The following is a 27411-nucleotide window of genomic DNA, read 5'->3' as shown; positions in this document are numbered from 1 at the left end:
TCTTATCAATGGTATGTAATAATCAGGCCACATCCACGCACAGACATGCGACATTGATCAATAGACACTAGGTTATTACTGCGAGCAGACAGCAAGATCTATAGTAATTGAAGCCACCAATGAGTGAAAAAACGTTAAAAATAACAATCACACATTTACTTTTCTAAACTTGACTTGCGAGTAATTTCACACCAAATATCCATAAAATCTTGAATAACAAAAAACACAGACCGGATCTTCAGCAATGTGACTCGACTCCTGCCTTAGAATTGCAATTCTAATTCAACTCTTGAAATTCCTTTCATTTAGTTAGAAACATTACTTATCACTGTAACCAATATTCCCATAGACCTCAGTATTATTAACAATAATAGTAAAACATTAACATATCAATTACGCTCACCATGCCCAGCATTATCGAACTTTCCCAAAAGGTCTTTGTTCCTGAACATATCAATCATTTAAAATCTTCTATTTCAATCATATATAGAATGGATCTTTATACGATTTTTTTTTTTTTTTTTTTTTTTGGTCAAGTTAATATCCGCGCACAGCTGAATTTATAATCTAAGAGGTATCTATGTCAAATTTATGGCTATTTATGACACTTTATTAAATGCGTCACGCAATCAAGAGACTAAATTTTATATGATAAAAATATATGATAAACATACGGAACGGAGTAATAATAATAATAATAATAATAATAATAATAATAATAAATAAACACATAAATACATAAACTGCACCATAGTGATAATGAATATCAATAACACAAATATTAACAATAATGTCGACTGGTGTACAAACACTATAAGTCTATAAAAGCTTGATAAAGATTATCTGATCAACTTCCATAAAATAAATGGGAGTTTATAGATAGAATTACAATTATATGGGTTCAAGTGTACCTTACATGATAGAATTTTGACCCAAACCAACCCATATGAGACTTACAGGATTTTGTACCATTGCTAATTTACTCATAGTATTTGCGACTGCATTTATCAAATTTAGAGAACGTTATCGATAAACTACTACTTACCTTTCGAAGGCGGAACATTCGTGAACTCTGCAAAATGTAACAACAAAGACAGAGGTCGGAAACCTCCAGGAAGCCCTATGAGACTTTGAAAATTTGCCATTGCAACGATGAAAAACAATATCGAATCCTTCAATTCTTGAGGTCCAGGAGCGTTAATTTCTTTTGAAAATTAAACCAAAAAATTTTCTAAAATATAATACCACATCACAAAAGATTCTAAACCATCAAACGTAACCCGCATTTGAGCTTCTTAGCGTCATAAAAAATAATCTTCGGTAGCTTCTAAATTTCAAAAAGCAACCTTAGCTTCTGAAGGGGCAATGTTTGACGTACATCTCAAGTACAGCCTACAAGTGTTTCAAGGACTATAAAAAACTATACTTCTCATAGTTCTGCCATTCAGAATTACACTTGGTTAAAAAAGGCGTATTTAACAAAATTATTTCACCTTCAATGAACTTCTATACCTTAGGGCAAAACCTGCAATTTACTGAGGCTTATAAAGGAACCACCAACACTTCACAACAAATAACACTTCGAATGATCTACATTTCATAAAGAACAACAGTACTTTCACAGTTTGTATAAAGAAAAAACACTTTCCACGTCAGAAAATCTTCATTTAAGATGAACTGTACTTTCATGAAGCCTTCGCTTTGAAGATTTATCGCCAAACGCCTCGACAGTCTGACATACAGCGAGTCAGTGATCTTACACACGGACACGCGCCCAGGAAGTTTACAAGTTTTCAGATAAGGAGACTGAACATGTGGTAATCAAGGATTTCCTACATATTTCTGTTTCAAAGAAATGCAAATTAGTTTGAATACCCTAAATACCATTCTCAATTAGAGCATATAAGACTGGATCTGGGAAATGGGGATAAAAAAAAGAAAATTATTCTATTCGAAGCTGTTAAAATATGCTGAAATATAATCTGGATTAAAATCACTCTTATACTACTAATATTTAAAATAAAATAGAAACTGCTAATTATAATTCAAAGATAATCCCGAGATAATATTTACAAGTCGATAAATAATGTCTGAACAAAATTATTGCACAAATATTTAGTAATAATTTGGCTTATGTTCCTGCTATATAAAGTAAATTATTATTAAAGCTTCATATCATCCAAAAATTAGTCTTGCGTGACTTCGCTTTTCTAAAAAGCGCAAATGTCATGCGGACTCAGAGCCTTGAAGACGTTTCACTCAAATGAGTGAATAGACAAAAATCAATATAAAATGGAAGGCATGGAAGAAGAGAGATGGATAATAAAGATAGAATAAGTCTATGGAAATGCGTAAGGTGAAAGGTCTTTACATTTCTAGAAAATACGTCTCTATCTTGAATGTACTGCAGTGCTCCTTAAATAAGTAAGTTATAAACGATTTGGCTCTATGACTTCGATTCTTTTTTATTTATAGCGTTGTTAATATTATTATTATTATTATTATTACTATTATTATTATTATCTAAACTATAGCCCTAGTTTGAAAAGCAAGATGCTATAAGGCCAAGAGCTGGGACAAGGAAAATAGCCCAGTGAGGAAAGGAAATAAGGGAAAATAACTATATGATAACAAGAAAAATAAAGTAAAATATTCTAAGAACATTAGCAACTCTAAAATAGATATTTCAAATATAAAGTATAAAAACTTCAATAAAAACTAGAGAGCAATTGTTGGAAAGAACTCCACACAGAATTTGCCAATACTTTGCTCTTGGGTATATTGAAACAATAGAATGATTAGAAACAGTATATTACTAATTAGAGTCTTACAAAGGGACCTAAACAACACTTCTTAACAAAGTAACCAGCCTTTCACTATCTACAGTAGATTGCCTTGGAAGGCCACCTAACCCTTACTCTTAAGGCTAGGATGAAATCTTATGTGAAATCGGGCTGGATGACCCCGTAGATTTAGTGTGTGTGTATGTATGTATGTATATGTGTGTATATATATATATATATATATATATATATATATATATATATATATATATATATATATATATATATATATATATATATATATTATATATATATATATTATATTTACATCTATCTTTGCACTAAAATCGACCGGTGACCTTTAGGTCAAGGTCAAGATCATTCATATTGCACAGTTTATGTTGTCTCATTACCTTCTACATTTCCAACAAATTTGGTTCAAATCGACCTAGTAGTTAGTGGTTTAACATTTTCCACCATGTGGCAGCCATTTTCTATTTCACGATTTCTCCGAAGACTTGCGCGTGCACTAGACCATGGCCCAAGGTATCTCCAGCAAAAATTTGAAAGCAATCGATTGAACGGTTCTTGAGATCTCGAAGAGCAATTGTTTCGAATGATTTTTGTTTTGTGCATAGAGGGCGCGGCATGTACCTGCACGATTTTATTGATTTATACTTCCCCATATGGATCATACCGCTGCTCAAATTTGAAAGCAAACACTTTAAAACTGGCTGAGTTCTCAGCAATCAAAGACCGGAAAATAATAAGAATAATATAGTAATAACATAAGAACTTCACTTATGTGGAGTTATAACAAGAGGAAGAAATGAAAGAATAGTGTGTTCCCAGTGTACCCTCAAGGAAGAGAACTCTACCCCAAGACAGTGGAAGACAATGTTACAGAGGCTATGGCACTACCCAAGACTAGAAAACAATGGTTTGATTTTGGAGTGTCCTTCTGGTTAAGGTAGAAGAGACTCCATAGCTAAAGAGTATTTTCTACTTTACCAACAGGGGAGTAGCCGCTGAACAATTACAGTGCAGTAATTAACCCCTTGAGTGAAGAACTGTTTGGTAATCTCGGTGTTGTTAGGTGTATGAGGACAGACGAGAATGTGGAAATAATAGGCCAGACTATTCGGCAAAGGAAAAATGAGCCGTAACATGAGAGAATGATCCAATGTATTACTATCTGGACAGTCAAAGGACCCATAATTCTAGCGGTATTAGGAGAAACCTCTGACTATACTTGTTCCATGTTTTGCTCACTCGCTCTATTTGTTGGGATAGTCTGCTGTTGAGCCTGTAGGACAGCTTTTTTTCTGGTTTCACATAACGTTCCATTAATTGAAGGATGCTTTGAAATCAAAGAGACTGCCAGTACCAAAAACTTTTAGTGACACGTTGGTCAGCACTTCATAATGCTATATGGGCCCTCATCAAAGGCTACAGTGCAATTCTTAATGCACTGTTTGGGATTGCAAACGGTAATCTTGAAGAGTGTACAAAATATAGAGCATATACGTTTTATGATACAATGTGTAACCTTGAAACAGGTTCTTATGTTAGATTCTGAAACACGGTGCATGGGCGATTCACTCAGACTAGCAAATATTAAAGTCAAAAGCGACTGATCTCAAAACTGCTGCCTTCCACATGATATCTCTTCCAGTATTTATGGAATCAGTGAGACAGATTTTAAGCTTTTCTTGATGAAGGAATAGAACGGACTGACACAGATTATATATATATATACATACATACATACATACATACATACACACAAACACACACACACACACATATATATATATATATATATATATATATATATATATATATATATATATATATATATATATATATATATATATACAAACATGCGCGCGCGCCACTGATGAAGCACGAAATAGAAAACGTAGTGTGTGTTTATATCCCTTGCATTATGGGAGGACTCTTAAGGATATCCACAGCCCAAAAGAGAATTTCCATGCGAATGGATTTGTCACAATTCTTGATCTGTGGGTCACTGGCCAGTGAACTTCAAATCGCATTTCAGCATATAGTGAAGTTGGAGAGGTTTGGTTTCCTACGTAACATCACTGAAATGCCACAAGATGAAACCAGGGGACTTTGCACAAAGTTCACTCACCTGTTCTCGAATGATTTTACAAAAATCTCATGAAATGTTCACTTTGCTGTTATGATTCAAGAATGATTGGTTGACAATATGGTTACTGAAACTACCATGTATAACTTGTTAATAGAGAGAAATATCATAGATACTTTTCCAAATGTAGAATACTTAGAATTTACTTGACACCCATGATTTCTAACTGCTGTGAGAGAGAGAGAGAGAGAGAGAGAGAGAGAGAGAGAGAGAGAGAGAGAGAGAGAGAGAGAGAGAGAGAGAGAGAGAGAGAGAGAGAGAGAGCATTTTTTAATTCAAGAATAAATGAAAATTATCTTCGCCCAGTGATGGGTCTGACTAGACTTGTCAGCCTAACTATCATCTCGACAGAACAAGATGTGTTATGGTCCATCAATATTGACAATTTTGTCAAAAATGTTGCTAATATCAGATTAAGAAAGAAATTGGCTCAAATGGTGAAATGAAAAATGAAGAAACAATAAATACACTGAAATCATAGGTGGCTCATGCAAAAAGTTGTCAATACCACTTATCTCTCTTTCACTGTTATTGAAATTCAGGAGACTGCATATTTTATCTAAATGTTGATATATGTATATTTTTCATTCTCTTTTTATTGATTGACAGTTTGTTTGCAAAGTGTTTCCTACAGAGCAAATATAAACTATAAAGGCTGCTACCGTTTATTTACTTACTTTTTACCCCAGCTTACTGAGAGTTGTCACTGTCCATGTTGGTAAGAAATAGAAGGGTACCCCCACAAATTTTGTATCCTATGGTCCCTACAGGCTAAATCCGGCCCTGATCCTTCCAATTTTCTGCTTGGAAATAGTAATAGCCTATAAATTTCAATACCCCTATTTCTAAGTTTTTATAGTTTATATGGGAAAGGTTTACTTTAGTGTTATTGTTTTAAAACTTCTTTTGTAGTATATTTCCTTATTTCTTTCCTCATTGAGCCATTTTCCCTGTTGGGGCTCTTGCGTTTGTAGCATCATGCTTTTCCAACTAGGGTTGTAGCTTTGCAAGTAACAATAATAAAAATAATAATAATAATAATAATAATAATAATAATAATAATAATAATAATAATACCGTATCAGTGTTAGTGTTACACTTGACTGGTTTATGGCATTCACCTCATTTGTGGCTACGGAGATCATTTTGGGCAAAGTTGTGATAACATCCGCAGCAAAGATCAATTCTCCTATATTTTGTATAATCATAATATACACATAATTTTGTTAATTCTTGGGAGATGTGATGAGGCAATTGTCAAAACTTTTATCTAATCTTCGTAAAAAAACAAGAATTGCTAAAATTTATGAAATGGAAAGGAGATACAAGGTTGTGGTATCATTACCAACCAATCAGCATCAAGATAAAGCCACGACAGTAAGTTAGCAGCGTTTCTTACTGCAAAGATAGATGATTTTGAATATAATGATATAACTTTTATTAAAAAAAAAATGTAAGTATTAAACAATTTTTTGGCGATATGAAAAACATTTAATTTTCATACAGAACACTTACAAAACATTCAACATAACTTAGTCAAACTTGACAATTAAAAATTGCAACATTGGCAACTAATCCTGGATTCCTGGCAACATCAACAAAATTGTAGTAGTAATAGTAGTAGTAGTAGTGGAGCCTAGGAAATTGAAGGAAAACAGCTTACGTTTGACAACTTTCTTTTTTTATTTAACATTGACTATATTAATCTATGCTTACATCTGTGGCTAAGAAAATGTAAGTGGCTGCTACTGAAATTGACAATGTGGAATTTTTTCCGGTCTTTTCCCAGAGGTAGGTTGATTCTGTACTAACTATAATACCTAATGCTTTTTGAGATACCCTAGGCTGGCTTTTGGGTAAACAATTAAAGTAACAAGTAAATAACAAGTAGTATTTTTAAACTAAGTCTAATTGCTTTGAGATCAATTGTTGTGTGTATTCAGGGTAAATGTATGATCTAACAGTGAATATTGAACATTGGGGCAAACCTCCTTTTCACAAGTTTTCCTGCCCCCCTTGTAAAAAGAATTTTGGGGGATCCTAGCAGTGGTAGTGTGTAGATCGTTGGGTTATCAGGCCTGCTGTTCGGCATAGAAGGAGCCATTATAGTTCGTTGGGACAGACTGAAAAACCACATTTTACAAGCAGACACAAGAACATCACCTAACTTAAGGTTTCCCACCTAACTTAACCTAGGAGCCATATCCTTACCTGCCTACCAACCGGAGCTCTCTGCAACCCCCCCCCCCCCTTAGACTGCCGTATTCTTGGCTTACCCTGTCCCAATGAACTACATTCACCCGTTGGTTAATGAACTACTCTTACGCTAATTATTCACTGACTGGACTTTGCTCCGCTGTGGCTTGCAATTAAACATTAATTCATTACTCCTCTGTTCTGGCAAGCGGTACTTGTACTGCAACAAAAAAATTGGTGACCTTGCCACCTACACATGGCATTATTATATTTTAGGACAGGAAAAGCTTTCCTAATAAAAAAAATGCTGTATTATAATTTTACTGAGTTTACACCAAATTTCAAAATATATTGAACCCCCTCTGGTAGACATAAGACTGTTGTCATGCTGGAAGAGAAGCAGAGGTAGAATAAAAATGGCTCTGTGCATAAATATTTGGAAGCGCTTAATTGATTAAAAGGACAGATAATGATTACATCATAAAAGACAGCAGAACAACTGGCGAAAGCGAATGCAAACAATGCATTCACAGTAACCCAGCATCAGTCCCCCAATAGTAAACAATGGACTTAAACAATGAAATGGTGTTCACATTTAAAACAATCAATACACAAGTTATGCCCCAGTCCCCATTTGACATCCAGAGAAAAAGGCCAAACTAGCCAGCATTTGTCCATTTCTTTTAGCCAATTCCAGATTTACTAGAAATTAATGTAACAAATATTAACTGTATATTATTCATTTTATTGCTTAGATTAGAAAAGCAGAGTTATAGGTAGTAGGTTGGCCAGGGCACCAGCCACCCATTGAGATACTACCTCTATAGAGTTATGTGGTCCTTTGACTGGCCCTACAGTATTACATTGAATCCTTTTCTGTGCTTACTGTTTATTTTCCCTAAAGCCTACACATACACAGAATAGTTGGGCCTATTCTTTACAAATTCTCCACTGAGATTGCTAAACATTCTTCTCCACCCAAGGGTTTAACTACTCCACTGTAATTGTTCAGTAGCCACTTTATTCTTAGTAAGGGTAGAAGAGACTTTTAACTATGGTAAGCAGCTCTTCTAGAAGAAGGACACTCCAAAATCAAACCATTGTTCTCTAGTCTTGGATAGTGCCATAGCCTCTATACCATGGTCTTCCACTATCTTGGGTTAGAGTTCTCTTCCTTGAAAGTAAACTTGGGGACACTATCTTATTTCGCTTGCTCTTGTTTTGTTAAGTTTTGTATAGTTTATATAGGTAATATTTATTTTAATATTGTTACTGTTCTTAAAATATTGTATTTTTCCTTGTTTCCTTTCCCCACAGGGTTATTTTCCCTGTTGGGGCCCCTGGGCTTATAGCATCCTGCTTTTCCAAATAGGGTTGTAGCTTAGAAAGTAATAATAATAATAATAATGATAATAATAATAACAATAAAATAATGGTACTGTACATAGTTACTGTATGAGCTATAATAAATAAAACTGAAAACTATTTAAAAAGTTCCAAGTGGTACAAAGGCAATATTAGAGATATGTCCTAACCTAGCCTAGAGTGTGAGGTCCTACCTGATCAAGGGGCTCTACTGTATTGCCCATGGTTTATATATTTACCTGTAAGCATAGCTTACATCACTGATAAATACAAGTGTTTAGGTTTTGTATTCGTTGTTAGTCACGCTTAATACATTGCATTTAGGAGTACGTTGGTCCATGTAACTAACATTAATTGTTTACTTATGGGCGTTTGCTCTGCGATTGCTCGCTTCACTCACATTTTAGATTATTTCAATGCTCTTCTGTTCTGGCAAGTGGTAAATATAGTTTGATTTAATAGTGTCCTTCTCCTAGAAGAGCTGCTTACCATAGCTAAAGTGTCTTTTCTACCCATACCTAGAGGAAAGTGGCCACTGACCAATTACAGTGCAGTAGTTAACCCCTTGCGAGAAAAAGAATTGCTTGGTAATCTGTATTGTCAGGTATATGAGGACAGAGGAGAATATGTAAAGAATATTCGGTGTACATGTAGGTAAAGGGAAAATGAATCGTAACCAGAGGGAAGGATCCAAATGTAGTACTGTCTGGTAAGTCAAAAAGACCCATAACTCTCTAGTGGTAGTATCTCAACAGGTGGTTGGTCCCCTGGCCAACATACTACCTAGCGAAGGTAATAACCTTTCCCAATTGCCGAAAGCTCTCCCACTGACATAACCGTTAGCGATCCTCGCAGACCTGGACCTGGTTATGCTGTGGCTCACGCTGGGTATTAATGGCACCCCTTCAGCAGGGAAGCTTCTGGAGGTATTAGATGCAGCTAGGTTGCAGAAGTCTCCCCGTCCTGCTGCTGCTTCCATCCTGCCTATGGCGGAGAGTGGTGGAGTGACGTCCTTGGACGTATCTCCTGATGTGATTGAACTATCACTTGTTGCTGAAAGACAGTCAGGTACAAAATCCTCGACCGTGATGAAGGAAAAGCATCGTCGCTACCTGTCATCTGCTTCATCTATTCTTGCACCTTTATCTTTCCCCACCAAGGGGCTACCTTCTATCAGGAAGTAGAAAAGGAGTTCACCGAAGCGCAGGATGCCCGATCTGGGTTAGTCTCTCAAGATGTCTCCAGGTTACTCTGCATGGTTTCATGGGAGGAGTAGTGACATGCTTTAAAAGATGGATCTTTAGACCTCCGTTATCATTCAGAAAATGCAGAAAGGTTTTTTTTTTATTTTCGTTATCAAATGGAAGATTCATACTCCTAGGTCGAAAAATATTCGACTAAGTATCACCAAGGGTTTCCTACTAGGTCCCCCTCCCCAACATTCATAGGAGAAGCTGCCTCCACCGACTTTCCTTCCGTCACCTAACCCATAAGACTCGATTGAAATGGAAAAGCCACCCTGGAACCTTCCTCCCGAGTCTGATAACCTGAAGGTCCACCCACTGCCAGATTCACAGGCCGGAATGGAAAGGAAGCACACAGAGTTCAGAAACTCCCTGGAATGGTAGTACTGTACCTTGACTGGGCTCACCATAGAGGGAGCTAATCAAAGCCTCAACTATCTTTTTGAAAACCGAGGTGCCTCGTCCACGGAAGATGCAAGCTGACAAAATCCAGGCTGCCTAGTGTAAACCTGGGTTACAACTAACCTAGTAGGCTGACTAACCATTGGGATAGCATGTAAGGGATACCTTCCAGGGAAGACCAAGAAATCTACAACTTGAAAAAGGGCCTAGTCCACATACTGAAACCACTAATACTGTTGGGCAGATATGATTTTAGAGTTCCTTACTGGGTTAGTCATCCAAACTGGCAATCCTAGTAAAACATTTCACCCACATGGAAAGGAGAAAAGTGGAATTCTCTCTCACGCTTGCTGTAAGTGGGTCCTTATTCCGTGAGGAATGGATACACTGCGAGCAGATGGAACAGTTAACAGGGTCCCAAGCCCTGCATGGGGAAGCAAAACAGTCACTATGATAGCGACCACTCATGACCTTACTTAGGGTTAGCCGGATTATAACATCCATCCTGGACACATTTTACTATTTCATTTATCTGTAATAAACAAATTTTAATTGAAAGCCTCAAATTATTTCAATATTTCCAAGGAGTTGAGTAGTATATATCCTCCCTACCCCAAATGAACAGGTCCATATACATTAAAAAAAGAAAGTGAAATAGAATCACAAACTGACTGGTCCCTTCCCCTAGCTATCATAGATATTATTATTATTATTATTATTATTATTATTATTATTATTATTATTATTACTAGCCAAACTACAACCCTAGTTGGAAAAGCAAGATGCTATAAGCCCAAGGGCTCCAATAGGGAAAAATAGCCCCGCGAGGAAAGGAAATAAGGAAATAAATAAATGATGAGAATAAATTAACAATAATTCATTCTAAAAACCGTAACAACACCAAAACAGATATGTCCTATATAAACTATTAACAACGTCAAAAACAGATACGTCATATATAAACTATAAAAAGACTCATGTCAGCCTGATCAACATAAAAACATTTGCTCCAACTTTGAACTTTTGAAGTTCTACTAATTCAACTACCCGATTAGGAAGATCATTCCACAACTTGGTAACAGCTGGAATAAAACTTCTAGAATACTGTGTAGTATTGAGCCTCATGATGGAGAAGGCCTGGCTATTAGAATTAACTGCCTGCCTAGTATTACGAACAGGATAGAATTGTCCAGGGAGATCTGAATTTAAATGATAGTCAAGAGTTATGAAAAATCTTATGCATAATGAACTAATTAAACGACGGTGCGAAAGATTAATATCTAGATCAGGAATAAGAAATTTAATAGGCCGTAAGTTTCTGTCCAACAAATTAAGATGAGAATCAGCAGCTGAACACCAGACAGGAGAACAATACTCAAAACAAGGTAGAATGAAAGAATTAAAACACTTCAGAATAGTTTGATCACCGAAAATCTTGTAAGACTTTCTCAATAAGCCAATTTTTAGTGCAATTGAAGAAGACACAGACCTAATGTGTTTCTGAAAAGTAAATTTCCTGTCGAGAATCACACCTAAAATTTGAAAAGAGTCATACAAATTTAAAGAAACATTATCAACACTGAGATCCGGATGTTGAGGAGTCAACAATGAATCAAAGGTTAGGTAAGAGGGTAATACTTTTTCCCCCAGCTACCCAGTACCTATAGTAGACCCTATGGTTTACGAAGACAATAGGTAGGAAAAAGAAAATCATGTTAATGCGAGTCTTACAAGTCTTCAAACAGGAAGAGAAACTTTTTATGGGAAGTACTCTATTGAATTTATTTAACAAACCAGACTACTCACTCCTTCCCCAAACTATCAACATGAATAGTCGACCCTCGGGATTCAAAGGCTGGTAAGGTAAGGGGGTCACACTAGGTTAGCCCTTCTCCTTAACTATGATGTTGCGACTTTGTAGGAAAGGGCTTGTAAATCATGCATGGTTCAATTCGTGCACCCTTCCCCTCCCTCCAATACTGTACTCAAATCAGGATGAGGATCATTCATTTTGGGAGGAAAACTACATGCTAGCCCTCCCCCTATCTCTCTCTCTTTAAATGAACAAACATTTGTATGTTTGACTACAGTTATGAAAAAGGGAGAGTAATTGGCTAAGCTAAGTTACAAGGCTCACCAAGATAAATATATTATGGCAAAATTATAAGATTAACATCAAATTAAAAAGGGTCATAAAATTTTAACACTGGAAAGGTGATACGAAACAAGTTAAACAACTCCATATTATCAAGAAAGTCGAGGAGTGAAGACTAAATACGCTGTACGAATTGAAAGCAAATCGAACCCAACAAATTATCAACACCAAACTTGACCATACTGTACATTTAATCCGTATTATGTTAACATTATTATTAAGAATAGTGGATGAATAATCATAACATGATCCCTCTTTCTTAACTTTTTGATAAATTTGACAAATGTCTGGTTGATATGGTGACAAAACAGAAAATGGCTGCTGATTGGAAGTTGGTGCATAGGTAGCACTGTCTGCAGCTGTAGTAATGACTCTCAGTGAGGACATATCACTGATAGCCAGACGATTTCATAATTGGAGATGCTATGTTGAGTTCAATAGTTCCTGAACTCGAGGGTCTCCCTTTTACATACAAGTCAGTGCTTTGCACTTGAATAAACTTACCCTAGAGCTGGGAATACAATTTTCTTAGGTAAGTATGTAGTATTGGATTCCCTGTTCTTGCCTTTTACAGTTAAGTCCTAGGGTGTCAAACACCCCATTAATCACAAGATAATCCTTGAGGTGGTATCTTTTCTACAAGTTATGAAAAAAAAAAGTAGGATGTTCAGCTTAATCTGGCTGTGAGAGACAAAGCACACTTCTTTTAGTAATAAATTTATGGATATTTTTAAGGCTATACATGAAAAATTAACTTTGTATATATGAAAAGTTAAATGAAAATAAGAATGAAAAATTTATCTTGTTTACCACTACTCTATACATGGAAAGTAACCACTGCCAATGTATTTCACTCTTAATGAAAATTACCTGCCAGTGTATATTCCTAATTTTTCTAATATTTCAGGTGTAAGAACTGCTAGACCAAGCAACTGCTGTACTCAAAACAATGGAGATGATATTGGGAAAAATTTCTCTAATGAAAAATCAGTACAGTCTTCCAGTCTTGCATGCCATACTAAATCTTCCATAGGTTCAAAAAAGTATGGCTGCCATTTAGTTAAGCTATCCAAGTGTATCTATCATAGGCTTCCAAAATGGGGTAGTTGTGAGGTCAATTTGAGTAATCATCCTAAGTTTAAGTGGATATGGGCAACTTCGTGTACTTACCCTTATTTAAGAGACTATAAAGATGAAAGCGGGAGAGAAAAATGGACCCGCTTTAACAGAAGACGGCAACAAATTTTAATATCAAACACCATACTGAATGCTGTAGGATGGGTGAGTTGATCATTTTGATTTTTAAAATTCTGCATTACTGTATGTGAAATCAAAAGAGTGACATTCTAAATTTAATGTAAGTAACTGTAATACAGTACATATACAGTACTGTACTACCCTACCTTACATCATTGATTGGTTCCAGGAGATGCGCTGAAGTCGATTTTCGACAAAAGTCAGATATGCCCCAATAAAGTACTTTAATGACACAGTAGACATCAAAGTACTTACAACTTTCTATCATTTTAATAGTCTACAGTATTGAATTCAAAAGAAAATATCTGAAGGATTATTAAAAAATGATTACAGTCATATTAACAGATTTACTATGGTCACTTTACATTAAACTTACTATTTGTTCTTACACAAATACAAACCATTCGCTCTTTTACTGTGGATATAGAAGTTAGCGCAAGTTGGCAAACGGCTAAAAAACTTTTAATGAGGTGTCAACAACCATATTGACTGTTACTGGTGGTAATGGGGGAGAAGTACCAAAACCCCCTACTCACTCATACCTTCTTCACTTTGATCTTAGCTGTGGTAAGAGACAGACGTCTCCTTCCAGTTCATTGGCTATGGCAAATGAAACTTTACTCTTTGGATTTATTCCCGTTGACACTTGCGTCTTGGGTTTTTTTTCCTTGAGTTGGAGACTTGATTAGTCTCGAGACTCCATTAACTCTCTAGGTTGGTTAAAGGTGAGCAACTGTAGCCTGGGACTTAACTTTACCACCTTGGAGCTAGAATTCTTTAAACTCTCTGGATAAGAAATCCTCTAGAGAGGAAGTCTGTTCCCTCTGTGTTTACCGATCCATCAGCGGACACACGCATGCAACTTGCATCTCCGGGGTTTGCATTCCAACGACATTTATTGGAAGCAGTTGCTTTGCAACTGTTTGCCTGACTTGGTCAGCGAATTAGGATCAGAAATTGTCCAAAGAGGAAGTCTGTTCCGTTAGTGTTTTCCGATCTGTTGGCGGACATGCAAGCAACTTGCATCCCTGGGGTTTGGAGTCCAAGCTCGCTTATTGGAAGCAGTTGCTTTACAACCGATCACCAGACTTTGCCAGCGATCAATAGGAGACTCACTTTTCAAGCTACCTCTCAGAGCCCTCAACTGGAAGTAAGTCTTTCTCTCGAGAGATATGCTTTACTTTTTTTCCTCTGAGCCTGCCTACCCTTTGAAGTTTTCGGCAGATGCAGTCGCTAGCACAGTCTGCTGTCGTAGCATGGTAGTTTTTCTATCCAGGCAGCTCAGAAGCTATCTCAAGTTTTGAAGCGAGAGCACTGTATCTCTTTGAAGTTAATGGGAGATCCAGGCGGCTGTCTTAGTGGCCAAGGGCATTAAATGTGAAAATTGCCTTTCACTTGAGAGTTTGTTTAATGCAAGCGATCTCTCACCTCGCTATTGCGGTGCAAAAGGCAAAAGCCTTTGGAAGAAAGCAATCTCTCAATTCCTCACTATGAGAATCAGGCTCTAGTTAGGCCGGATCACTTCGCCAAAGGCGAAAGCCAACCTGAGAGGTTTGCTTGAAACAAGTGATCTCTCAACGCCTTGTGACCCAAGCTCGCATATGATCCAAGATCCCAGCAACCCTGGAGCTTGACAATGAAGAAATGGAAGACAGTAGAGATATTGAAGAAAATGAAGTGTAAATTTCTCATGATGCAGGATATTGAATATGAAGAAAGCAACCTAGTTGAGAACAAAACGGGTTCAACTGCAGGAAAAACAATTGTTTGGAAGAAAATCAGAAGGCTACAAAGTAGTTAAAAAAAAAAAACTTCAGCTGCAATAAGGGACTCAAACTATAATGTTGGTAGCTTCTGTATTTCCTACAACAATAAGCAAGTAAGTGGCTCATGAAATCCCCCCCCCCCCCCCAAACCATGAGGAGTTAGAATTAATCTCAGAAAGTGAGGGGAGCAGATACCATAGATGCATGCCAGTAGAAAACAAAAATTCATCTTTGGAGTTTTCATAGAGTTTTACATACGTTTACACTTAAAATTTCATTGTGTTAAGTTTTACGCTCGAATCTCAAAACTAGGGTTTCTTGTATATGAGTGACTTTAAAACAAGGGATTTTTTATTTGTTCAATTTTTATCCTTGATGAATTCTGCATAGGAAACTGGGGACACATTTTTCATATTCACATTTTGATTTTTTGTTAATTTTAGAATTTAATAGTAAAATAAAACAAAATTAATGTATAGATATAATTTATTTTCATTTTTCATCAAAATTATTTTCACGGTTTTGGATAGAACTACATTCTGTGAGTATATATTGGTTTAGTTTTTAAAATCTAGTTTAAAACTAATGTAACCTTTTGGTTTTAAAGCAACGCACATACAAATTAGTAAAAATAATAATAAAAAATTAAACAATTATTAAAAATTTATGAAACTTCCTATAGCAACTTCCCATTAGGTGTAAAGTATTATACATGGGTGGCTGAGCCAAATTAATGTAAGCAATCTTTCAACACCCCCATCCACAAGTGAGCCGGTCCCTTTCGCCATGCCATGAATATTTTTTTCTAATTATTCAAAATGCACAATTTCTAAATATGTTTTAGACATATATAATACCTTCATCATATAAAAATTTCAGGTCATTTGATCAAAGACTTTTTGATATATTAGCAAAAACCATGATTTTAAAAAATTTATTAGGTACATTTTTCTCGACTAATATGACCCAGACTTCAGGTTGCTGCTTCAAAGAAGAGAAATACCTACACATCAACCCGTTGAAAATGAAGGCAGCAATCCTGGTGCTGCAAATATTCTAACAGTGTCTCATAGATCACTCAATAGCATTGGTGAACAACAACATGACTGCAGTGGCATACATCGACAACCAAAGCAGTACTGTTTAATAACAACTTTGCAAATTTTCAAGGCACAAACATTGAAAATTGACAATGCAGTGGAGCTGACAGCAAAATTCATTTCTGGGGAGAAGAATGTAATAATGGACAAGCTCAGTAACCAGGCCAAGATGAAGGAGCAGAGGAGTCCATTCATCTTCTAGTGATGAAGAAACTTAAGACATTGTGGGGTTCCCCATCAACTGACATGTTTGCTGCACATCTCAATAAGAAGCTCCCAGTCTTCTGTTTGCCTATGCTGGACTCAACAGCAGCCCTAGAGGAACCACAAGGAAAAAATGATTCACCTTCCACTAAAGTTCGAGCTTACGAAGTCAAAGGGATTAGTTCTATACTAGCGTTCCAAAAGGATATGTCAGTGGTGCAAGTTTTAAGGCAAGAATCTGGAAACACAAGACAACCTTCACAGCCTTTTACCTGCAGGAGTAGACACTCAAGAAGTATCTTGTGTTAGATAGTGGTCACGACGAAAGTCTAGGATGAGGTAAGAATGTCTGACCCTTTTTCCTTTTTTCTTTCCCCTCCCTGGGGGTGCAGCAGTCATGCCGTTATTTGCTGGATCGGACATAGATGCAGCTAAACTTCCATACCAAGCAACTTTTCTGTGCATGTAGTTATAGAAGTGTCTACCAAATACTCCTTACAAGGGGGTGGATGGACATGTATGTTTATAACTCTATATAGTACTTTTAATTAACCATACAGTACATCAACAACACATCCTTTTAGGATACTGTATAGGTTCTTCAGTGACTGTGGTGTCCTATGTGGTAACATCCCTGACTGGTGATCGCCAGACTGGGGTTCCAGTCCCATTCAAACTCCTTAGTCCCTTTGGTCGCTGCAACCTCACCATCCTTGTGAGCTAGATGGGCAGTTTGGGGGAGCTTATAGGTCTACCTGCTGAGTTATCAGCAGCCATTGCCTGACCCTCCTTGGTCCTAGCTTGGGTGGAGAGGGGGTTTGGTTGCTAATATGTATACAGTATATAATCAGTCTCTAGGCCCTAGGGCATTGTCCTGCTTGATAGCACAATGTCACTGTCCCTTGCCTCTGCCATTCATGAGCAGCCTTTAAACCTTTAAATCTGTCTTTTGACAGAAACTTAGTCTGAGAATCCTCTCTGAAGTTAGTATGTGGACAGGAGTCAACAATTTCACACATATACAGGTTCAAATTGTTCAGACATCCCAGGATTTTAAATGAGCCAGCTTGGTTATAGGGACTTTCTCCCTTCAAAGGATAAGGCTTCTATTAAAAGATGAGGGGTTGCACTGTACATGTGTAGGAACAATTCACAAATTTTAAAAGTATTTGCATTTTTCCTAACTATACGAACCTGAGTCTTGTAAGATATACTTCCCACCTCAACCTTCCCGCAAGTCTTTGGTGAAGGTCAGAGTGTTTACTCAGTGTGCTGGCAATGGGGCAAGCTTCCCCACCACCAACCAATAACTACCGAGTGCCAGATATGGTGAAATCATACTCCTATTAAATGACTCTGGTTTGAGTAATTATGAAAAATACAAATTACTTCATAAAATAAAATACCTTTTTTTTCAATGTTAGTGTGTGTCAGATATTTTCATGTTTAATATTTAATGATGAGCAATGTAAGGTCAGAAAGGATGCAATGTGAAACAACGTAAAGAGGGGTATTACATTTTAATACTGTATTGAATTCTATAAACTTATTCATTACCTGGCAGCCTTAAATAACAGTAGTTCTACACCAGTAATGGCTTGCTATTGTCAGTAACAGTACAAGATCATTTTTTATAATTACAGTAGTGAACTTTAATATACTCATATACAGTAGGACCTACTGCCTGTATTTTTATTTCGAGGAATTGTAATCTCCTTCCAGAAAAATCCTGCAAAATTTACAGTAAATAATATTGAATATTCCCATTTGAGCCACCTGGATTGCTCTTTATGTAGAGTATATCATTTGTTCCTACGCATGTATAAACCTTTCATCCTTTAAAATAGTTATATGTCTTCAACGGTGCTGGAACAACCATTGGATTGTTAACAAGGTAATTGGTAATGAAAAGTGGGGCAAGGGGAAAGCCCTGCCCACCTGCTTGTCACAGAATAGCCACTTTGGTCTTTGGCCATAAAGGGTACAGATGCTGCACTTCTCTTGACTGTTGGATCTTTTTTTTACATTCGTTTGTGATAAGTTGGATTTTTTTTCTGTGAGTGCTCTTACTTGTCAGCATGTAGTGAAGTGGATTTTGTTCCCACCCTGGAAGTGTAGTTTTTGTTATTCTGCTCAAGAAAACTTGGAGCTTTATTCATCTTGCTTCATAGTAGTTTCTCTATATTGGGAGGAAGTTACTCTATTCAGACTGAGTGTTGCCTGTACCTGCATGCCCAATAGTGAAAATTATTTGTCTGATGGGCACACTTGACACTGATTGTGTTCCCCATATGGTGTTCTTTGTGAATGGCAATAACAGTGAGTGTTGCCCTTGTACAATACCTGTGTACAGTAGTGGTTTGTGTTGCATCTGAGGAAGTTCTTGTAGTTTCCTCCTCTAAGGGAGCACAGTCATTTGCTGTGATGGCAAGAAAAAATTGGTTAGCAAAGGCAAGTAGAGGAAGTTTACTCTCTCTGTTCCTCACCTGCCATCTTCTTCTCCCTCCTCCTTTCTCTTTGTTTGAAGATTGTTGTGTGGGAAGGCCTTTCACTGAAGAACTTATAGCAATTGCTCTCATCCTTCAAGAAGGGAGTGACAGTACTTGTCTGTTAATTGGTACCTTCAAGAACAGTCAAGTGGAATGTAAACTGGTGTTACAGTTACTTCTGTTGCACCGAGTGCAGGTGAACGTTTGTACTTGGACCAAACATCAGCACAGTAGGCCAGGGGAAAGTGGGTTCTATGCACTCACTTTTCCTGTTCCTATTGTAATGTAGGAGGATTGTTCCTTATGTTTGACACCGTTCTTTGATGATACAGATCTCAGATTGATCAGTAAACCGGTGCAAAAGATATCCCGTTTGTACCAATGCCAGGTAATCAGTCCTTCCAGATTGAGAGCAAGGGTATGATGTGTGAACCCATCCTCCTCCTTCTCTTCCCCTTTCCCTTGTGATTCTAAGGATTCTTCTAAGGAGGAGAGGTTGAAGAATGCAAAAAGGCCAATTGCAACAAGTCTTGCTGGACTTAGCATAATCTTTTCTCTCTTTTGAGAAAAGGAGACAGTTCCCATCCGGTACCTAGTGCTGTGTGGATCAGGGCACTGGGCTGTAGGCTCAGTACAAGTACCCATCAGCTGTAATGTTCCTAGGTGATTGACAGGGCCAATCTCCCGTGCTGACAGCCGATCGGGCTCCCTCCTGTGGGGCCCTCACCCTCATAGCCAATCAGTTCCATGTTGGTCTAATGGATCACAGAGCCATGGCTAAGCAGGCAATCGGTCCTGTATTGGTCTAATAGATCAGAGTCATGGATGAGCACACAGGCCCACAGCCAATCAGTCCCATATAGGTCCGATTTTAGGATGGGCCCAATGATCGAGGAACTTGAATGTCTTCCTTCACTATTTACATAAGTGATAGTATCACGCTGGTCTTTTCTTTTCAGTCCTGCGCACTAGTGCACCAAAGACTGTGCAGAGTTGGTCAGTGATTGCTCCATGCTCTGGGTTTCTGTGCAATGAGCCAGATCAATCACACCTGTTTACTACAGGGAGGGTACACAGTATAGTTCTTACTCTCTGGCACTTGGATTTTTTCCCATACATGGAACAAGACTGTTCATTTCTTGATTCATTGTCTTTCTCCCAGAACCATTTGATCATTTGTATTCACAGAATGAGTTGAAGAGCACATAGTCTCTAGCCTTGAGGTACTGTTGATCACGGTAGAACCTGATAGGTGGTAGGAAACTTTGGAGTAATCCAGGTGTGGGATTAACGAAGCTTTTAATACGATCTATCTCATAAGATGCAACCCACAGAATTAAACATCATGTTATAGAAATACTTTTAGAATTTAATTCTTCTCTACCTCTCCGGATCAGATAGATGCTTGAATCCCTCTCTACCACTCATAAAGGTGACATTGAGGTGAGGCAGCAGTGGATGAAAATGCTGTGTATCGATACTCCTTTTTCCACTGCGCAGGATCATTCAAGGATTGTGGTCTTTCGAGGCAAACTGCAGTTAAGTCAGCAGAGGCGGCCGTGCCATCTAGCTCAGGTTTGAGGAGGTTTGCGGTTTTCTCCAAATCCCAGCAATGACCACCAGTATCTTCCTCCTGAAGGGATTGGACCCTGGTCCACCCATTCTTGCTCCTTCCAGGGACGATGAAAGGGTGGAGGTGAGCAACAGAGAGGTATGTCTCTTGCTGTCAGTAGGGGGATGCCTTGCCTTGCACATTTCCTTGCCATCTGGATCTATTGCAGACTTACCTTCCAGGTATATCCAGAGATGTAGCTCCTCTCAGCCCAACTGGAACTTATCAGACTGTGTTCATTTGGAACTTTTGCTCCATACTCAGCCTCCATAGAGAGGAAGGCTTCATGCTTTTGATGACTCAAGGGACTCACAGTGCATGCATGCCTTCATTCTATAAGTGCCTCTTTCATTTGTGACGGTAAGCAGTTAGGTTGTAACTGAGACACTCCCCTGAATGCGACTGAAGTTTATTTGGTCGGAGCTTGAGTATTTATATATCCCATTCCAGTCAAGAATGGCACAAGAATTCAAACACAATGGTGCAGGAAAATACATGAATATACAGGTTATCAGTGAGAAGGGAGAGCGGTAATAACAATATACAAAAAATAAGAAATACCGTTACAATGTACGAGCGTGTGTGATACATGAGCGGTACACATTCCTCAGGTGTTCATACAAGTGTCCACCTTGTTTTAAACTTGGGCTACTTGGAATAGCCTCCTTGGAGTCTTTCTAGGACAAAATAGAGACTACAATACTTTCTCCTTTTTCAATCTGATGATCATGATTGAGAATTCCAATCTCACACATCAAGCATGGGACAAAATACCATGGAATGCTGGTCAACTGGAAACAGAGAGATAGCATACCTGCTCCTGATCAGTAGGGACCGCCAAATTACTCATAGTAGCAGAGAAGAATGGTTGGCAAGAGAAAAGGAGAGAATTTTTTCTCTCATTATCTTCCTCTACCAACGGCTCCTTCCCCCTCCTATTCTCTTCTTCGGACACTTCTTTTCAGAAGGAAGAATAAGCAGTAGTTGTGCAGAAGGCTACTGTACTTTCAAAATATTCCTTGGTACTTCCAGCATGTGCTCTTCTGGTTCTGGAGAGTGTTATCTTAGGGTTGGTCAGGTGGATCTACAGGCTTTATGAGGCAGAGCAGTGATCTTAAACCAGCCATATACGCAAAGAACAGGCGGACTGATTTTATAAACATCAACTGGCACAAACTGGCCAATTCCCAACGTTTATGAGGATAAACAGGATAAAACCCAGCAATACTAGCCTGTCCTCTCATCCTTTCAGCATGTTCAACTGGACAGGCCAGTCTTGCCAAGACTGGCAATATCCCCCACTAGTCTGTTGCGTGTGTGGGGACGGAATAGTATGGCGACTGGATTATTATATGACTATACTTCGTCCCTTGATCAAGGCAGTTTTTATAATATGTTGATAAACTGAGTGCATTTTACAATCTTTTGACTTATTATTGTATTGAGACAATTTTTGCTTTATCATTGTTTATAACAGGAGATTGCTCTTCTCTTTTTCCAAACTATGTTGTAGTCTCCTACAGTAGTCAAAAGATTGATAAGGGTACTTATTCTGTACAGGTGGCGGTGGGAGGTGATAGTAGAGAACTTTGGAGGCGTAATCCAGGTGTATGATTAACAAAGCTTTTTAAATCCGACCTAACTCACAATATGCGACCCAAAGAATCAAACATCATGTTATAAAAATGCTTTTAAAATGTAATAATTTGCTCTCTTCTCTTTCGAGGATTTTTTCCATGTAAACAAGCACAGACTGTATCTACTTTCATGTTGTTCCTGTTCTTAAAATATGTTATTTAAATTGTTCATTAGTTCTCTTTTAGTTTATTTAATAATTTCTTTATTACCTTTCTTTGCTGGGCTACTTTTCCATGCTGAAGCCCTTTGGCTTATAGCACAGTATCTTGCTTTTCCAACTAGGGTTGTAACTTAGCTAGTAATAATAATAACAATAATAATATTTTTCTGAATTTTTGGTAAAAATAGAAACTAAACTTCGATATTCCAGACTTTACTCAATTCGAATTGATAAACCAGAACAATATTTTATCCACTCAATAGAGAATAATAATAATAATAATAATAATAATAATAATAATAATAATAATATCATCTCAACCCATATACTTTTTTCGTTGTTATTAGTTTTAGTGTTCAACCTATTTCTTTTATGCTATAATAATGATAGGGAGTGCCCATCACGGATCTTCATATTGTTTCTAGTCAGATTTCATAGTTATATTAAGTAAAAAAGTAAAAAGTATAGAATTTTAGAATTTTAAAAATTATTTGACCCAATTATACTTGATACTCTGTATTTAAAAACATAACCATGTAGTCCTCTTGAATTTGAGAAGGCAAGCCCGTAGTATGTGTGGACATTTTTCAATGGTCAGGAGCTGCTGTCCAGTCCAGCGGGACAACCCGTACTGCCAGTACTGTGCGTATATGGCCGGTTTCACCTTTATCATTCCTGTCGTGACATGAGAGAAATACATTTAGAAGGTGTTCTCCCTTTTCCTGAGGGAGTATCAGCTCTTATCTTTCGACCGGTACCTTTGGGGTTGGTCGAACAGCTGTAAGGCCAATACTCGGTCTCGAGCACCATTTCAAAACTTTCTTAATCTTAATCCTCGTTCTTGTATGGGACCAGGAAAGGTGACATGTCCAGGAAAGAAAAGAACCTTCCAGTTTGGTTCTAGGGGGATTTTGCCACCAATGAGTCTATTTCATAGGACAAAAGGTTTGTATATGCTATGAACGAATAAAAAATTTCAAAAGTAATTTGTTAAGCCTGAGGACAAAATTAGTTATTCAGTGACAAGCGGGTAAGTGGGGCTTCCCCCTAATGCCGCATATTTTTAAATATCTAACTTAGCCAGTGGATATATATGTAGCTAACGTCTCCGACGGTCGGCAGATTCAAAACTCGCGGGTGATCACTATGCTGGTTGGCTGGGTGTACACTAGCGCCAACTGTCGGCAGGATACTAAACATATTCCGATAAGCTCCAGTTCTTCTCTGCCGATTGGAATGTCAACATTGGTTCCGTACTCGCGCTAAACCTAAAGTTTTCTGCAATTGGTGAAGTACTTGTAAATGGTTTTTTGGCTTTCATTGTGCTGGATTTTCTTTGAATTCTCTTGAATCCCTTTTTTGATTTTCTGTTGCTGAACTTTGCTTGATTTTTGGATCTCGTTTTGAATTTTCCATAATGGCCGACCCTTCTCCTACTGACCCTTATCCTGTTTATAGAAAATGTTCAAAGGATTGTAACAGGCGCCTTCCAAAGGCTTCCATCGATCCCCACTCTATGTTAATTGTAGAGGCAAAGCTTGCCAATTAGGGGATCGATGCGAGGAGTGTGTGGTTTTATCTGAATTAGAGTTTTTAGAATATGATAAGTATACTCAAAATCTCGAGAAAGATAGACGTAGAAGTTCTTCTCGTTCGCTAGAATTGTCCTCTTCCCATGCCCCTGAACCTTTTCCTCCCCCTGTAGTGGTAGTTTCAGAACCCCCTACTTGCATTAATGAACCTTCTCTTAAAGATATGTTGAAGGCTATTCATGCTTTAGGTGAAAAGGTCGAATCGCTGGCCTCGGACAGAAATCAGCTTATGTCTGATGTCAAAATTTTGAAAAGTGAAAGTGTTAAAGTGAAAAGTGGTAAAAATGTGTTCAGTGTTAATGCGGAGGGTTCGTCTGTTCGTGCTTGTCGCTCACCCAGTCCGAGACATCTTTCAAGCTCCCCAGCCCCTGGGAGAAGGAATGTCACAAGACCAAAGGTAGCAATAGGTATTAAACAACGAACAGACGTTCCCTCAGAGGTTACAGACGTTGCTCCTCAAGCACGTCCTTACCATAAGAGAGGCGAGACTAAGTTCTCTTCTTCCGATGACTCATTTGTAAAGAAAAAATCCTGGCGTCAGGTTTCGAGACCTTTAAAAAGAAAGTTAGTTCCTTCAGAACAGAGTATCCGTCCTGGCTGTAGTCATTGGAGCAGCCCGGAACGTATTCCTTCTTCAGAGGAAGGTTCCCCGATTAAACGTTCATATTTAACGTCTACTTTTGTAGCCCCAGAGGCCCCTTCTAAGAGTCACGATCCCGTTGTGCTTTCTGGTCGTTCCAGACGTGACCTTAATTCTGCGTCTCGTTGATAGTGCTGACGTTTATGAACAGACGTTCCCGAAATCGAGGTCTGTTGTGAGTGTTGTAGATCCTAAACGTAAGTGTTTTGCAGGACATGCAGTCTAAGCTCTCCTCCTTAATGCAGGCTTACGGTCCTGCTCCTGTTCGTCAGGAACCTTTGCTTGCAGTGCGTCACGGGTCTGCTAAACGAGTGTCAGGTCTTCAACCATCTAAGCGTGAAGTGTTACGTCATTCCGATGTTAACCCCAGTGTTAGTTTGTGGCTAAGCGAGATTCAGAGCGTAAATCTCGACGTGACGTTGAACGTCAGTCTGTTCAGTCTAACGTCGATTTCGAACTGCAGTCACAGCAGTCTCGCTATGACGTTGAACGTCAACCACCACAGTCACTACGTGACGTCTAGCGGCTGTCACCGCAGTCACGACGAAGAGGAAATTGATGATCCTCTCTCTACTAATGCTCCTTTAGGGATCCTTTCAGAGGAAGAAGGACCTAAGGTTGTCCAACAATCCCTTGATTTTAGAAAGATCATGAATGTTTTTAAAGAAGTTTTTCCAACTCAGTTTGTGACTGCTGCTCCTCGATCACCTCCTTCTGAGTTTACGTTAGGTTTGACTGCTACGACACCTTCGTATACGAAGTTAGTGCTCTCTCGCTCTTCCAAGAGAGCCATGCGCTTGCTGGGAGACTGGTTGACAACCAGAAGAAGCTTAGGAAAGTCTGCTTTTGCTTTTACTCCTTCTAAGTTAGCGTCACGTTCCAGCGTATGGTATGACACGGGAGAAGTTTTCGGCTTGGGAGTACCTGCCTCTGCCCAGGGAGACTTCTCAAGCCTGGTAGACTCTCCCCGTCGTCTAGCCATGAGACGCTTCAAGATTTTATGGACCCCTTCAGAACTGGATCATCTACTGAAAGGAGTATTTCGTGCTTTCAAAGTTTTTAATTTTTTAGATTGGTCTTTGGGAGCTTTAAGTAAAAAGTTTTCTCCCTCAGACAATGATACTGCCATCCAAATTATGTCATGTATGGACAAGGCGATAAGGGACGGTTCCAACGAACTTGCGGCTGTTTTCACTGCAGGAGTGTTAAAGAAAAGGGAATCTTTATGTTCTTTCCTTTCTTTAAGAATTACTCCATGCCAGAAGTCAGAGTTAATGTTTGCTCCTCTATCGAATATCTGTTCCTACAAATGCTTATTAAAGATATTGCGTCGTCTCTTGCGTTGAAAGATACGCATGATCTAGTGGCCAAAAAAACACATAAAGTTTTGCCCTCATCCTTTAGCAGAAACAAACCCAAGTTTGATACGCCAGCCTCGAGATTTATTCCTCCCTTTCGTGGCAGAGCCTCCAACAGAGGCACCTCTCGCCCTGACGGAAGGCGAGGTAAGAGAAGAGGATCCAGGTCCTCCCGTGGCAGAGTCTGACTGTCCACGGCTTCAGACAGCAATAGGTACCAGACTAACGAACTTCTGGCAAGTATGGGAGAGAAGGGGAGTGGATCAGTGGTCAGTACTCTTATTAAAGGAGGGTTACAAAATCCCATTTGTACAGAAACCTCCTCTTGTACATACTCCAAGAGACCTCTCTCCCAGGTATCGAGAGGAAGCAAAGAGGCAAGCCTTGCAACATCAGGTGTCTCTTTTGTTAGAGAAGGGGGCGGTGGTGAAGGTCTTGGACCTTCAGTCTCCAGGCTTTTACAACCGTCTCTTCCTGGTTCCAAAGAACTCTGGGGGTTGGAGACCAGTGCTAGATGTGAGTGCACTAAACATGTTCATTATGAAAACCAAGTTCACGATGGAAACAACAAAGATGGAAACAACAAAATCTGTTCTAGCAGCAGTAAGGGAAGGCGACTGGATGGTCTCTCTCGACCTCCAGGATGCGTACTTCCATATCCCGATTCACCCAACCTTTCAACGGTATCTAAGGTTCATGCACGGGAAAGAAGTATGACAAATTCGAAGATAATTTGTATTTTTCCAAACCATACAAACCTTAGCTATTTACATTGGGTTTACCTTTTAGCGCAGCTGAAATGGCGAGCCATTAGAATTTAATGAGGGTGTATTACCCCCCCGCTAGTTAGCGGGGGGTAGGGGAGTGGTAGCTAGCTACCCCTCCCCCCCCTCACACACAGGTGAATGCTCACTTTCACTTAGAGGTAGGACTTGTCTTGGGGAACAGGGCTGGCGGGCAAATATGTGTAAATAGCTAAGGTTTGTATGGTTAGGAAAAATAAATATCTTCGAATTTGTCATTTGTTCCGTAACCGAAATACAAACTACGCTATTTACATTGGGTGACTTACCCCTTAGGTAGGGTGGAAAGTCCCCAGCCATACTGGCTTTGGCTTTACCCGGGGACTCAGAATCCGAGTGAGTCGCACTCGAGAAAAGGAGTCCCTGCACCTCACAAGTTCCTTGCTCCGCATGGAACCGTGTGGCCTACATAAGCTTGTCGTTGAGGGAGGAAGTGTGACCCGTCCTAGGCAGTTGACCTGGAGTTCCAGTAGA

The 27411-nt window shown here is 38.6% G+C and overlaps 1 protein-coding gene across 1 annotated transcript in view; it reads left to right on the top strand.

Annotated features, from left to right (window-relative positions):
* The first annotated feature begins 6559 nt into the window (after nucleotides 1–6559).
* Nucleotides 6560–27411, top strand: part of LOC137649868 (uncharacterized) — a 75112-nt gene continuing 54260 nt past the window's right edge. Inside the window, exons 1-2 of the mRNA XM_068382813.1 lie at nucleotides 6560–6747; nucleotides 13226–13599. Of these exons, the coding sequence (XP_068238914.1) occupies nucleotides 6717–6747; nucleotides 13226–13599 (405 nt within the window). The 5' untranslated portion in view covers nucleotides 6560–6716. The remainder of the gene's footprint in view (nucleotides 6748–13225; nucleotides 13600–27411) is intronic.

Source organism: Palaemon carinicauda, chromosome 1, assembly GCF_036898095.1.
Source record: "Palaemon carinicauda isolate YSFRI2023 chromosome 1, ASM3689809v2, whole genome shotgun sequence".
NCBI classification, from domain to species: domain Eukaryota; kingdom Metazoa; phylum Arthropoda; class Malacostraca; order Decapoda; family Palaemonidae; genus Palaemon; species Palaemon carinicauda.
This window is presented reverse-complemented; position numbering and strand designations above follow the sequence as displayed.